This window comes from Oncorhynchus kisutch, linkage group LG6, assembly GCF_002021735.2.
Source record: "Oncorhynchus kisutch isolate 150728-3 linkage group LG6, Okis_V2, whole genome shotgun sequence".
NCBI lineage: Eukaryota > Metazoa > Chordata > Actinopteri > Salmoniformes > Salmonidae > Oncorhynchus > Oncorhynchus kisutch.
In genome coordinates, this window is record NC_034179.2 from 53,448,758 (window position 1) to 53,465,047 (window position 16,290).

The 16,290-nt window shown below is 43.1% G+C and overlaps 1 protein-coding gene across 2 annotated transcripts in view; it reads left to right on the forward strand.

Annotated features, from left to right (window-relative positions):
- The window catches only part of LOC109892979 (rho GTPase-activating protein 26), a 126,719-nt gene that overhangs the window by 65,974 nt on the left and 44,455 nt on the right, over positions 1 to 16,290 (forward strand). For both annotated transcript variants that reach the window (XM_031826934.1, XM_031826933.1), the window contains exons 6-9: positions 162 to 272; positions 676 to 780; positions 11,104 to 11,233; positions 12,045 to 12,145. In XM_031826934.1, the coding sequence (XP_031682794.1) occupies positions 162 to 272; positions 676 to 780; positions 11,104 to 11,233; positions 12,045 to 12,145 (447 nt within the window). The remainder of the gene's footprint in view (positions 1 to 161; positions 273 to 675; positions 781 to 11,103; positions 11,234 to 12,044; positions 12,146 to 16,290) is intronic.

The window sequence follows — 16,290 nt, forward strand, 5'->3', positions numbered from 1 at the left end:
AGGAGATCAAAGCAAAGTTGAAGTGGGTGGAGATATGATGTGTCGGCCTGTGTGGTGTAAAGCACGACCATTCAGGTGGGAGAGCAATCAGCATGACTTCACCGCGGGTTTCACCTGAAAGTCCTTTCAAACAGCATCCCATCCTTTTGCGTGTGGTGCAGGCCGACAGCCAGGTGGACCACGTGCGGCAGCATTTCTACGAGGTGTCTCTGGAGTATGTCTTCAAGGTGCAGGAGGTCCAGGAGAGGAAGATGTTTGACTTCGTAGAGCCGGTGAGTGAGCATGTCAATCTCCCACAGCATGCTGTCTATACTGTTGAGGGTTGCAAAATGCCATGAACTTTCCTAAACCTCCAAGGTTTTCCAGAAATCCTGGTAGGAAGTCTCCCGATTTCCTGCTCATTCCCTCCTGATTCAGGTAATCTTCCAACCAGGATTTTTGGGAAAATCTGGGAATTTTGGGAAGGTTACTGGAGTTTTGCAACCCTAATACTGTTACTGTACTCTATACATCTTACATGCTTAGTCATCTCTCCTTCATCCACACTGTCTACAGAACAAATGTAGCTGACAACAAGTACCTTTCAAATCAAATTACAGTAGATTAGGTTGATGGAATTGAATTACGTTTCTCAACCATGTTTCCTTTCCGTTTCATCCTTTGTATCAATTCTAGTTGCTGGCATTTCTTCAAGGGCTGTTTACTTACTATCACCATGGGTACGAGTTGGCCAAAGACTTCAACCACTTCAAGACAGACCTCACTATCAGCATTCAGAATGTAAGATACATATCAATGCCATACATTACGGGCCATTAGGTGCTAGTGAGATGTAATATTTTGCCACACCAAAGACATTTCAAGGCTGGGCTGGGCAGTATATTGTATTTTACTATATACCCGTATTGATGCGTGGACCGGTTTGGGTTTTTACTTTACCTTCAATAGCGGTATTTCAATGTTTGGTTTGTTAAATGTGATACGCAGCTCAGCACGCGTTATGTCAGTTTTCATAGTTTACTCCGTTTGCTATTTGAGTTGTCTTTCTCCCTCCCTCCTGCTGCATGCCTCTTCCTACACCAAGCCCTGCCCCCTGTCACTTCGTGGAGAGAGCAGTTGTTCGACCACAGAGTCACGAACACTTTCTTGCCGTGGTCCGCATGGCCAGATAGACGCAACAAGATGTTGGTGAAAACAATGCTGCTTTCCACAAGCGTTCTACAATTCCACTATTAGTTTGTGTATCTTACTCTTTGCAAACTACTGTCCGCTAGTTTGTCTTTTCTTAGCAAGTTGTGGCTAAAATAAATCTGGATAGCCGCTAATGCTAAACACTAGTTAGCTAGCTAGCTAAATGTACTAAGAGTCAGAGCAAATGTAGATAGGTAATAAATACAGCCTGGTACTAATGCTGGTCTAGGCCTAGATAAGTATGTTGTTTATACAACCGTATCTTAAATCAGAGAGGAGTAGGTGAAACATGAATATGTTAGCTATGTTTTATTTGAATTCATTATGGACCCCCATTAACTGCTGCCAAGGAGCAGCTACTCTTCTTGGGGTCCAAGACACATTAAGGCACATCACAAAATAAATCAACAAAAACAAAATAAAACACTACATCGGATAACATCACCACACCACTACATATCCACAACACAAAATGTACAATACCATACAACAATATTAAAATGTGTTTCTGTGCCTGTGTGTCTCTTCACAGCCCAGTTACATACACTTAAGTTGGTCATTAGAACACTTAGGTTGGAGTCATTTTTCAACCACTCCACAAATTTCTTGTTAACAAACTATAATTTTGCCAAGTCGGTTAGGACGTCTACTTTGTGCATTTACAAGTCCTGATCTGTCTCCTAGAGATCAACGGTACTTGTACAAAAGTATGTACAAAAGTATCTATATCCACAGTCAAACAAGTCCTATATCGAAAGGCCACTGAGCAAGGAAGAAGCCAATGCTCCAAAACCACCATAAAAAAAGACAGACTATGGTTTGCAACAGCACATGGGGACAACGATCATACTTTTTGGAGAAATGTTCTCTGGTCTGACGAAAAAAAAATATAACTGTTTGGCCAAAATGACCATCGTTATGTTTGGAGGAAAAAGGGGGAGGCTTGCAAGAACACCATCCCAACCGTGAAGCACGGGGGTGGCAGCATCATGTTGTGGGGGTGCTTTGCTGCAGGAGGGAATGGTGCACTTCACAAAATGAGGGAGAAAGGGCATCATGAGGGAGAAAAATTATATAGATATATTGAAGCAACATCTCAAGACATCAGTCAGGAAGTTGAAGCTTGGTCGCAAATGGGTCTTCCAAATTGACAATGACCCCAAGCATACTTCCAAAGTTGTGGCAAAATGGCTTCAGGACAACAAAGTCAAGGTATTGGAGTGGCCATCACAAAGCCCTGATCTCAATCCCATAGAACATTTGTGGGCAGAACTGAAAAAGAAGATGTTAAGAAGCCTTATGAACCTAGACTTGGTGTTCCGTACCACTCCGGTACCACTTAGCAGAGAGAACAGTCTATGACAAGGGTGGCTGGAGTCTTTGACAATTTTTAGGGCCTTCATCTGAAACCGCCTGGTATAGAGTTCCTGGATGGCAGGAAGCTTGGCCCCAGTGATTGGTACTGGGCCGTATGCACTACCCTCTGTAGTGCCTTGCGGTCAGAGGCTGAGCAGTTGCCGTACCAGGCAGTGATGCAACCAGGCACTCTCGTTGGTGCAGCTGTATAACTTTTTGAGGATCTGAGGACCGATGCCAAATCGGTCCTCCCCCTGAGGGGGAATAGGCTTTGTCGTGCCCTCTTCCCGACTGCCTTGGTGTGATTGGATCATGATAATTTGTTGCTCAACCTGCTCCATTACAGCCCTATCGATGAGAATGTGGGCGTGTTCGGCACTCCTTTCCCTGTAGTCCACAATTATCTCCTTTGTCTTGATCTCGTTGAGGGAGAGGTTGTTATCCTGGCACCACATGGCCAGGTCTCTGACCTCCTCCCTATACACTGTCTCATCATTGTCGGTGATCAGGCCTACCACTGTTTTGTTGTTGGCAAACGTAATGATGGTGTTGGAGTCATGCCTGGCCATGCAGTCATGAGTGAACAGGGAGTACAGGGGGGGGGGGGGGGACTGAGCACGCACCCCTGAGCGGCCCCCGTGTTGAGGATCAGCGTAGCTGAAGTCCAGGATCTAGTTGCAGAGAGAGGTGTTTAGTCCCAGGTTCCTTAGCTTTAGTGATGAGCTTTGAGGGCGCAATGGTGTTGAATGATGAGCTGTAGTCAATGAATAGAATTCTCACGTAGGTGTTCCTTTTGTCGAGGTGGGAAAGGGTAGTGTGGCGTGCAATGGAGATGGCATCATCTGTGGATCTGTTGGGGCAGTATGCAACTTGGAGTGGGTCTACGGTTTCTGGGATAATGTTGTTGATGTGAGCCTTGACCAGCCTTTCAAAGCACTTCATGGCTACAGACGTGAGTGCTACGGGTCCGTAGTCATTTAGACAGGTTACCTTAGTGTTCTTGGTCACAGGGACTATGGTGGTTTGCTTGAAACTTGTTGATATTCCAGACTCAGTCAGGGACAGGTTGAACAAGTCTTTGAAGTCACTTGCCAGTTGGTACATGTATACTCGGAGTACACCTCCTGGTAATCTGTCCTTGTGAATGTTGACCTGTTTAACGGTCTTACTCACATCGGCTACAGAGATCATGATCACACAGTCGTCCGGAACAGCTGATGCTCTCATGCATGCTTCAGTGTTGCTTGCCTTGAAATGTGAGCATAGAAGTAATTTAGCTCGTCTGGTAGGCTCGACTCAATAGGCAACTCTCGGCTGTGCTTCCCTTTGTAGTCTGTAATAGTTTGCAAACCCTGCCACATCCGACGAGCATCGGAGCCGGTGTAGTACGATTCAATCTTAGTCCTGTGTTGACACTTTACCTGTTTCATGGTTTGTTGAACGGCATAGCGGGATTTCTTATACGCTTCCGGGTTAGAGTCCCGCTCCTTGAAAGGGGCAGCTCTACCCTTTAACGGATGTTGCCCGTAATCCATGGCTTTTGGTTGGGGTATGTACGTACAGTCACTGTGGTGATGACGTCATCGATGCACTTATTGATGAAGCCAATGACTGATGTGGTGTACTCCTCATTGCGATCGGAAGAATCCCAGAACATATTCCAGTCTGTGTTAGAAAAACAATCCTGTAGTTTAGCATCTGTGTCATCTGACCACTTCTTTATTGACCGAGTCACTGGTGCTTCCTGCTTTAGTTTTATCTTGTTTGCAGGAATCAGGAGGATAGAATTATGGTCAGATTTGCCAAATGGAGTCAGAGGGAGAGCTTTGTATGTGTGCGTCTCTGTGTGTGGAGTAAAGGTGATCTAAAGTTTTTTTCCCTCTGGTTGCACATTTAACATGCTAGTAGAAATTAGGTAAAACGGATTTAAGTTTCCCTGCATTCAATTCTCCGGCTACTGTTTGCTTATGGCCTTCTACAGCTCATTGAGTGCGGTCTTAGTGCCAGCATCGGTTTGTGGTGGTCAATAGACAGCTACGAAGAATATAGATGAAAACTCTCTTGGTAAATTGTGTAGTTTACAGCTTATCATGAGATACTCTACCTCAGGCGAACAAAACTCGAGACTTCCTTAGTATTAGATTTCGTGCACCAGCTGTTGTTTACAAATATACACAGACCGCCACCCATTGTCTTACCGGAGGCTGCTGTTCTATCTTGCCGATGCATAGTAAACCCCGCCAGCTGTATGTTATTCATGTCATCGTTCAGCTACGACTCGGTGAAAGATAAAATATTACAGTTTTAATGTAATTTCATTTGTGTGGGTGTTTCATGTCCATGGGGTATAGAAATGGGGGAAGGTATCGTGGGGGTTATGATGCAGGAAATATTACTATGGATGGGGGATTTATCAATAAATGCGGGTTAAACACAGGATAGGTTTACAGTTGAAGTCGGAAGTTTACATACACCTTAGCCAAATATATTTAAACTCAGTTTTTCACAATTCCTGACATTTAATCCTAGTAAAAAGTCCCTGTCTTAGGTCAGTTAGGATCACCACTTCATTTTAAGAATGTGAAATGTCAGAATAATAGAAGAGATAATGATTTATTTCAGCTTTTATTTATTTCATCACATTCCCAGAGGGTCAGAAGTTTAAATACACTCAATTAGTATTTGGTAGCATTGCCTTTAAATAGTTTGACTTGGGTCAAACGATTCAGATAGCCTTCCTCAAGCTTCCCACAATAAGTTGGGTGAATTTTCGCCCATTCCTCCTGACAGAGCCGGTGTAACTGCATTAGGTTTGTAGACCTCCTTGCTTGCACACACTTTTTCAGTTCTGCCCACGGATTTTCTATAGGATTGAGGTCAGGGCTTTGTGATGGCAACTCCAATACCTTGATTTTGTTGTCAACTTTGGAAGTATGCTTGGGGTCATTGTCCATTTGGAAGACCCATTTGCGACCAAGCTTCAACTTCCTGACTGATGTCTTGAGATGTTTCTTCAATATATCCACGTAATTTTCCTGCCTCATGAAGTGCACCAGTCCCTCCTGCAGCAAAGCACCCCCACAACATGATGCTGCCACCTCTGTGCATCACGGTTAGTATAGTGTTCATCGGCTTGCAAGCCTCAGGTTATGTCGATATAGGACTTGTTTTACTGTGGCTCTAGATAATTTAGTATTTAGTTTAGTTTAGTTTAATTTAGTTTCCTCCAGCATCTTCACAGGGTCCTTTGCTGTTGTTCTGGGATTGATTTGCACTTTTCGCACCAAAATACATTAATCTCTAGGAGACAGTAAGCATTTCCTTCCTGAGCGGTGTGACGGCTGCGTTGTCCCATGGTGTTTATACTTGCGTACTATTGTTTGTACAGATGAACATGGTACCTTCAGGCATTTGGAAATTGCTCCCAAGGATGAACCAGATGTGTGGAAGTTGTTGAAATACATCCACAGGCACACCCGCAATTGACTCAAATGATGTCAATTAGCCGATCAGAAGCTTATAAAGCCATGACATAATTTTCTGGAATTTTCCAAGCTGTTTATAGGCACAGTCAACTTAGTGTATGTAAACTTCTGACCCACTGGAATTATGATACAGTGAATTATAAGTGAAATAATCTGTCTTTAAACAATTGTTGGAAAAATGACTTGTGTCATGCACAAAGTAGATGTCCTAACCGACTTGCCAAAACTATAGTTTGTTGAAAACGTGAAAAAAACGGTAAATACAGTATGCTCCATACATATATACGGTATGCTACAGTAGAAACAACAACAGCATATACAGAAAATAGGGCATTTACTTTGATAGGAACGGACACATGACCAAAGTTATTATTTTTAAGGAAAATAACAATGAAGGCAATGCGGGCGCCAGACAGAAAATGTGTTCTGACTAGAGATGCACATTGTCTTCATACTTGATCTGGGGAAACACTGAGGAAGTGCTTGGACTTGGCCAGCTCAATAAAGCCTCAAACATAAATAGTCTGCAACAGTGAAATGGGCTACTTCTTATGTGAATTAATGAGGAGGCGTATCACACCTCAATTCAAACTGTTGTTCGAAAATAATTTTAAATGAACAAGTTTAAACATAGCTTATAGATAATTAGCCGGCAGCGTGCCCTGGTTTGAGGGCAGCGCGGGTTAACTCTCCTGTTGTGTAACAATCACATTTTGGAACAGTGAGTGTGTTAAACACATAAAACAGCTGACTGTAGGGAGACCGTTAGAGACATTTGGAATTCACATGTGACAAGGTAATGTTGCAGTGATTTCACTTGCTGTGGTAGCCGAAGTGTATAATGTTGAGTCATGGCGTACATACAGTTAATTCAGAAAGTATTCAGACCCATTTACTTTTTTCACATTTTGTTACGTTATAGCCTTATTCAATTTGTTTTCATCATCAATCTACACACAATACCCCATAATGACAAAGAAAAAACAGGTTTTTAGACATTTTAGAACAGTTCTTAAAAATAAAAAACACATACCTTATTTATATAAGTATTCCGACCCTTTGCTATGAGACTCCAAATTGAGCTCAGGTGCATCCTTTCCATTGATCATCCTTGAGATGTTTCTACAACTTGATTGGGGTCCATGTGTGGTTAATTGAATTCATTAGACATGTTTTGGAAAGGCACACACCTGTCTATATAAGGTTGACAGTACATGTCAGAGCAAATACCAAGCCATGAGGTTAAAGGAATTGTCCGTAGAGCTCAGAGACAGGATTGTGTCGAAGCACAGATCTGGGGAAAGGTTACCAAAATATGTCTGCAGCATTGAAGGTCCTCAAGAACACAAATCAAATCAAATCAAATGCTATGTCACATGCTCCGAATACAACAGGTGTACCTTACAATGAAACGCTTACTTACAAGCCCTTAACCAAAAATGAAATTCAAGAAATAGAGTTAATAAAATATTTACTAAATAATCAAAATAAAAAAATCTAGTCAATCAAAAAGTAACCCAATACATTTCCATAACAATAACATGGCTATATACAGGGGGCACCGGTACCGAGTCAATGTGCGGGGGTACAGGTTAATCGAGGTAATTTGTAGAGTGACTATGCATAGATAATAAACAGTGAGTAGCAGCAGTGTAAAATCAAAGAGGGGGGTTCAATGTAAATAGTCCAGGTGGCCTCCATAATTCTTAAATGGAAGAAGTTTGGAACCACCAAGACTCTTTCTAGAGCTGGCCGCCTGGCCAAGCTGAGCAATTGGGGGAGAAGGGACTTGGTCAGAGAGGTGACCAAGAACTCGATGGTCACCCTGACATAGCTCCAGAGTTCCTCTGTGGAGATGGGAGAAACTGCCAGAAGGACAACCATCTCTGCAGCACTCCACCAATCAGGCCTATATGGTAGATTGGCCAGGCAGAAGTCACTCCTCAGTAAAAGGCACATGACAGCCTGCTTGGAGTTTGCCAAAAGGCACCTAAAGGACACTCAGACCATGAGAAACAAGATTCTCTGGTCTGATGAAACCAAGATTCAGCTCTTTGGCATGAATGCCAAGCATCACATCTAGAGGAAACCTGCCACCATCCCTACTGTGAAGCATGGTGGTGGGAGCATCATGCTGTGGGGATGTTTTTCAGCAGCAGGGACTGGGAGACTAGTCAGGATCGAGGGAAAGATGAATGGAGCAAAGTACACAAATTCCCCAAATACAGGTGTGCCAAGCTGGTAGCATCATACCCAAGAAGACTCTAGGCTGTACTTTTTTATACAAACATTTCTAAATGCCTTTCTTTGCTTTATCACTATGGGGTATATATTTAATCAATTTTAGAATAAGGCTGTTATGCAACAGAATGTGTAAAAAGTCAAGGGGGCTGAATAACTTCCGAATGCACTTTAGGTACACCTGTTATGGCTGCAATCCCGATACTGGGATCGATATGACAACTACCAGTGAAAATAGAGGGCGCCAAATTCAAACCACAGAAATCTCATAATTACAATTCCTAAAACATACGTGTCTTATATCATTTTAAAGCTATTCTCGTTGTTAATCCCACCAAAGTGTCCAATTTCAAATAGGCTTTTCAGCGAAAGCACTACAAACGATTATGTTAGGTCTCCACCAAACCACAATAATTTTCACAATAATTTTCCAGCAAAATATAGCATTCACAAAAACCAGAAATACAGATAAAATTAATCACTAACCTTGAATTATCTTCATCAGATGACACTCATAGGACTTCATGTTACACAATACATGCATGTTTTGTTTGATAAAGTTCATATTTATATAAAAAAATCTGAGTTTACATTGTCGCGTTAGATTCGCTAGTTCCAAAAACATCAACTGATTTTGCATAGCCACATCATTCAACAGAAATATTCATCATAAATGTAGATGATAATACAAGTTATACACATGGAATTATAGATATACCTCTCCTTATTAATGCAACCGCTGTGTCAGATTTTTTTTAAACTTTCCGTAAAAAGAAACGCATGCAATAATCTGAGACGGCGCTCAAAAGTAAGAACACCACAGCCGCAAAGATGGCGTCAACATAAACAAGAAATTACATGATAAATATTCCCTTACCTTTGATGATCTACATCAGAAAGCACTCCAGGAATCCCAGGTCCACAATAAATGTTTGTTTTGTTCGAAAATGTCTGTTATTTATGTCCAAATACCTTCTTTTGTTAGCGCGTTTGGTATGCATATCCCAACGCTAATTCTGGTCAGCGTTATATCGGACAAAAACTTCAAAACGTGATATTACCGGTCGAAGAAACATTTCAAACTAAGTACAGAATCAATCATTAGGATGTTTTTAACATATATCTTCAATAAAGAGTATTCCTTCTTGTCTTCGTGAGCAATGGAACGCAAGTGACTACCACGATGAAAAAGCGCGATCACAAAATGGCTGATTGATGGACATCTGATATATTCTGCTCTCATTCACTCCCACAACAACATAGAAGCCTCATTATAATTTCTATTGATAGTTGACATCTAGTGGAACCCCTAGGCAGTGCAACATCATTCATATCTCAAGGGGATTTCATTGGGGACTCTGGTGAATACATACAAGCTCAGATTTCTGACTTCCTGTTTTGATTTCAACTCAGGATTTTGCCTGCCAATATGAGTTCTGTTATCACTCACAGACATCATTCAAACAGTTTTAGAAACGTCAGAGTGTTTTCTATCCAATACTAATAATGATATGCAAATATTAGCAACTACGACTGAGGAGCAGGCCGTTTGATATGGGCACCTTTCATCCAAGCTACTCAATACTGCCCCTGCAGCCATAAAAAGTTAACTCAGTGCCAGTGGCAGGTCATTAGTAAATATTTTAGACAGTAAGGGGCCAAGACAACTTCCCTGGGGAATGCCCGACTCTACCTGGATTTTGTTGGAGAGGCTTTCATTGATGAGCACCCTCTGTGTTATATTAGTCAGGTAACTCTCAATCCACAATATAGCAGGGGATGTGAAGCCATAACACATACGTTTTTCCAGCAGCAAATTATGATCGGTCTAACAAAACAGCTCATTATTATCAATTTCTTTCAGCTAATTTCTTTTCAGTCATTTGTTTACTATGAAATATAATTGTGTCTGGTCAAACACATTTTTTTCCCAAAAGTTTACTAAGGGTTGGTAGCAGGCTGATTAGTCAGCTGTTTGAGCCAGTAAAGAGTGCTTTGCTATTCTTAGGTAGCGGAATTACGTTTTCTCCATCCAGGCCTGAGAGCACACACTTTCCTGTAGATTTAGATTGGAGAGATATAGTCTGTTGTCATCCGCAGTAAAGTTGTCAGACCCAGGTGGCTTGTCATTGTTGATGGACAACAATAATTATTTCACCTCTTTAACACTCACTTTACAGAATTCAAAATGACAATGCTTGTCTTTCATAATTTGGTCAGTTATGAATGGATAAGTAAGTTCAGAGTTTGTTGTTGTCATGACATGCCTAAGTTTGCTAATCTCTCACTAATTAGGGTCCCCTGGAAACATTGGCCAACACTTTGGTTCCTACCCTGTCAATAATCCCTCCCTGGCTTATTCATTAATTGTCATGTCAAACAACAATGCATTCAAGGTGCTGCCCACTTTATTTGAACTATATAATTAGAATAATCATTCTATTTCCATGATTCCAACAGTTCAGCTTTTAACTAGGCCTAGATGTTTTGCCCATATCATTCATCTCTGCGTGGCACAGTGTGGAAATGATTACAAAAGTACAGTAAATGCAGAAATTGTAGAATATGCTGAAAATGTATTTAGTTTGAACAGTATAAAACAATCCAAATCTAGAAATCCCAATTACAATCAATTATAATTGATGTGTTGCCACTCTAGGGTCATGACCTACTCATAAAGCATATGTAGAACTTTTATTATTAAAAAAACATAAAATACCATAATAAATGTGAAAAATATAAGGTTTTGTCCTAGCCCTAACACACTGACTGCAGACAATGGTGTTAGGATGTTTCCATCATTGTCTGTCTCCTTTCCTGCCCCGTTCAGACGCGGAACCGTTTTGAAAGCACACGGTCTGAGGTGGAGTGTCTGATGAGGAAGATGAAGGAGAACCCCCATGAGCACAAGAGTATCAGCCATGACACCATGGAGGGATACCTGTTTGTACAGGAGAAACGTGAGTGTCCCATCCTGCTCTCTCTCTCTCTCTCCCTCTCCCTCTCTCTCTCTCTCTCTCTCTCTCTCTCTCTCTCTCTCTCTCTCTCTCTCTCTCTCTCTCTCTCTCTCTCTCTCTCTCTCTCTCTCTCTCTCTCTCTCTCTCTCTCTCTCTCTCTCTCTCTCTCTCTCTCTCTCTCTCTCTCTCTCTCTCTCTCTCCTCTCTCTCCCTCTCTCCCTCTCCTCTCCTCTCCTCTCTCTCTCTCTCTCTCTCTCTCTCTCTCTCTCTCTCTCTCTCTCTCTCTCACCCTCTCTCTCCCCCTCTCTCTCCCCCTCCCCTCTCTCTCTCTCTCTCTCTCTCTCTCTCTCTCTCTCTCTCTCTCTCTCTCTCTCTCTCTCCCTCTCTCTCTCCCCCTCTCTCTCCCCCCCCCCCTCTCTCTCTCTCTCCCCCTCTCTCCCCCCCCTCTCTCTCTCTCTCCCTCCCTCCCTCCCTCCCTCCCTCTCTCCCTCTCTCCCTCTCTCTCTCATGCTGCAATGGGATACAATTTCACTACTCAGTGATTTATATTTACCACTTAGAAAAGCATGGGTGGCGGTAACATCACGACTACTGCTTTAGTCACACCAATGTTGTTTAGACACCAGTGTTGTTTGAAATAGATTTCAATTTCTCCATAGAAACAACAAGAGTAATTGTATTCAGGATGAGAATATCATGCTCTTAGAGGTGACGGGGGACCCAGCGTGTGCAATAACCATGGTAACCCACAAAATGTGTCCAATACTCCCCCCTCTCTGCTTCTCAATCTGCTCCTCTCTCTTCCCTCTCTCAGGCTCTTTCGTGTCAACCTGGGTCAAGCACTACTGCACCTACCATCGAGAGCCCAAACGAGTCACCATGGTCCTGTTCGACCAGAAGTCGGGTGGCAAAGTGGTGAGTTGACTCAGAGAGGAAGAGGTGTAGCCAGGGGCATAACAGGGGCCAAAATCGGTCTTTTCCAGCAGCACGGAGTATGGAGGTCAATGAGAGAGTGTTGAATTTGGTTGAACATCAGATCGGCAATTAGTTACCTCAATCTCAGCTTCAACTTTGACTCATCTGCTCTGGGCTCTTTCTGTAATTCCAATTCCGGCATTACAGAGGCAAGAGAGGGGCGAGATCGTCCCTCCATTCTATTGGCCACTTAATAATAAAATGGATGACCTCCGATCGCGGATTTGCTACCAACAGGACTCTTGTCACTGCAATATTCTCTGCTTTTCTGAAACATGGCTTTCGAACAAGATACCCCCCATGGCTATCCAACTCAATGGATTCTCCATTCACCAGGCGGAGAGGACATTGGAGTCAGGGAAGTCGAGAGGGGGAGGGATTTGCCTGTTCATCAATAACAAATGGTGTGCTGTCTCAAGTGCAGGGAAAGTCTCAACCTATTGTTCACCTGTCTTGGGATACCTGATGGTCAAATGCCGACCCTTCTACATCCCGAGGGAGTTTTCAGCTGTTATCGTGACTGTTGTGTACATTCCACCGCAGGACAAGAAAAATAACAAGCTAGCACTTAACAAAATTCTCAGAACAGGCTCAGAACAACTGGCAGGCATATTCACGGTAATCTTCAACCTCTCCTCTCCTCTCCTTGTCCCAGTCTGTAATCCCCACATGTTTTAAGATGACCACAATCATTCCTGTCCCCAAGAACTCCAAGGCTTCATGTTATAATGAGTACCGCCCTGTAGCACACATCTGTAGTCATGCAGTGGTTTGAAAGTCTGGTTATGGCACACATCAATTCCATCATCCCAGACACCCTAGACCCACTCCATACCGCTCCAACAGATCCATAGACGACGCAATCTCAATTGCAGTCCACACTGCCCTCACTCACCTAGATAAGAGGAATACCTATGTGAAGTGCTTTTCATTGACCACAGCTCAGTGTTCAACACCATTGTCCCCTTCAAGCTCGTCACCAAGCTTGGGACCCTGGGACCGAAAACCTCCCTCTGCAACTGGGTCCTGGACTTCCTGACGGGCCGACCCAAGGTGGTATGGTGAGGGTAGGCAACATCATCTCCACCACTCTGACTCTCAACACAGGGGCCCCACAGGGGTGTGTGTTTAGTCCCCCTCAGGAGGCTGAGAAGGTTTGGCATGGGCCCTCAAATCCTCACAAAATTCTACAGTTGCACCATTGAGAGCATCTTGACTGGCTACATTACTGCTTGGTATGGCAACAGCACCGCCATCACTCACATAGCGCTACAGAGGGTAGTGCGGACAGCCCAGTACATCACTGGGTCCGAGCTCCCTGCCATCCAGGACCTCTATATCAGGCGGTGTGAAAGGAAGCCCCGGAAAATTAGTCTCCAGCCACCCAAGCCATAGACTGTTCTCTCTGCCTCCGCATGGCAAGCAGTACAGGTGTATCAAGTTTGACACCAACAGGCTCCTGAACAGCTTCTATCCCCAAGCCATATGACTGCTAAATAGCTAAATCTGAGTTGACCCTTGTACTTTTTGTTGTTGTTGCACTGTCTCTATGTACACTCACTGGAATCTAAACACTCACGCACACTGACATTCCAACACTCACTTAATTTGCTCACACACACATAACATGCACTCACATTTATAATTACTCTACACACACGCACACACACTTACATATTCGCTGCTGCTAATACTCTGTTTATCATATATCCTGATGCCTCATCACATTACCCCTATACATACACTACATGAAAGTATGTGGACACCTGCTCATGGACCATCTCATTCCAAAATCATGGGCATTAATATGGAGTTGGTTCCCCTTTGCTGCTATAACAGCCTCCACTCTTCTAGGAAGGTTTTCCACTCGATGTTGGAACATTGCTGGGGGACTTGCTTCCATTCTGCCACAGAGCATTAGTGAAGTCGGGCACTGATGTTGGGTGATTCAGCCTGGCTCGCAGTTGGCGTTCCAATTCATCCTAAAGGTGTTCGATGAGGTTGAGGCCAGTGCTCTGTGCATGCCAGTCAAGTTCTTCCACACAGATCTCGACTAACCATTTTTGTATGTACCTCGCTTTGTGCATTATGGCATTGACATGCTGAAACATTAAAGGGCCTTCCACAAACTGTTGCCACAAAGTTGGAAGCACAGAATTGTCTAGAATGTCATTGTATGCTGTAGCGTTAATATTCACCTTCCCTGGAATTAAGGGACCTAGCCCAAACCATGAAAAACAGCCCCAGACCATTATTCCTCCTCCACCAAACTTTACAGTTGCCACTATGCATTGGGGCAGGTAGCGTTTTCCTGGCATCTGCCAAACCGAGATTTGTCCATCGTACTGCCAGATGGTGAAGCGTGATTCATCACTCCAGAGAACGCGTTTCCACTTCTCCAGAGTCCAATGGCGGCGAGCTTTACACCTCTCCAGCCGACATTTTACATTGTGCATGGTGATCTTAGGTTTGTGTGCGGCTGCTCGGCCATGGAAATCCATTTCATGAAGCTGTTGACGAACAGTTATTGTGCCAACGTTGCTTCCAGAGGCAGTTTGGAACTTGGTAGTGAGTGTTGCAACTGAGGACAGAATACTTTTACGCGCTACACACTTCAGCACTCGGTGGACCCGTTCTGGGAGCTTGTGTGGCCTACCACTTTTGCAACTGGATGTTTCCACCTCACAATAACAGCACATACAGTTAACCTGGGCAGCTCTAGCAGGACATGGTGAAATTTGACGAACTGACTTGTTGGAAAGGTGGCATTCTATGACGGTACCACGTTGAAAGTCACTGAGCTCTTCAGTAAGGCTATTCTAATTCCACTGTTTGTCTATGGAGATTGCATGACTCAGCAATGGGTGTGGCTGATATATCCAAATCCATTAATTTAATGTGAAAGGAAGCACCTCTATCAGTCCAGTATCCTAAATATGGTATTGGAACTGACCCTGTATATAGCTTCTTACTTTCTCATGTTCTTCTTCTTTGTATTTCTTATGTGTTTTTGTTTTACCTTGTGTAATTTTGAGTGTTACATTGATATTGATTAATGCATTGTTGAGTTTGAGCAGAGAGAGAAATGTTGGCATCCTTTGCCCGCCAGTTCTCGGGCAAAGGATGCCAACATTTCTCTCTCTTCTCCCTCTCTCTCTCTGCTCCTACAACTACCAAGGTCACACTGCATGGTAGAGTGGCATTTTGGGTAGGTAAACAAACAGACAACCACAAACTATCCATTATATTGACCAGATACTCAAGTGATCGTTTTAATGTCACGTGCCTTTAGACACTTAGCTAGCAAGTTAGCAAACCAAATGCATAGCTGGAGCCCTGAGCTAAGGGCTGAGGCATCAGCCTTCCAGTCATGATTTCAAGCAGAAATCATGTGTGATATCTGTCTCTAGAGATTTGAATGACTGCAGTTGATTAGTGCTTCAAAATACATCTGTGTGCTGGAGTCTGGCCTTGTGGTAAGTGCTGCTTACTCCGGACTATAACTTGACCTTTGTGGTATGGGTTCAAACCCCGCCTTCATATCTGTTTTCCTTTACCTGAATGTCTTCCCCGTTTGTGACTTTCTATCTCAATAAAGAGAAAATACCAATACAAGTATTTACTGACAAAAATGTAAATGTAACATGGAAGAATTTCAAATGATTTTACTGAGTTACAGTTCATATAAGGAAATTTGTCAACTGAATTAAATTCATTAGGCCCTAATCTATGAATTTCACATGAATGGAAATACAGATATGCATCTTTTGGTCACTGATACTTTAAAAAATGGGCCTCACAATGGGCTTCGTGATCTCGTCACAGTGCAGTGTCTCTGTGCATTCACATTTCCATCAATAAAAGGCAATTGTGTTTGTTGGTCGGTAGCTTATGCCTGCTCATACCATATATTTTGTTCAGTGTAAATTAAAAAATGCATCTGAAAGAGTGATTCCTGGTGGGCACATCTGCCCCTGACACCTCAGTATTGTCACTGTCAGTGGGCAAGGACAAACACTCAGTGGTAGTATATCGCTCCTCATTTCACTGTTCCTCTCATTGAAGTGTACTGTGGAGAAAAGGAT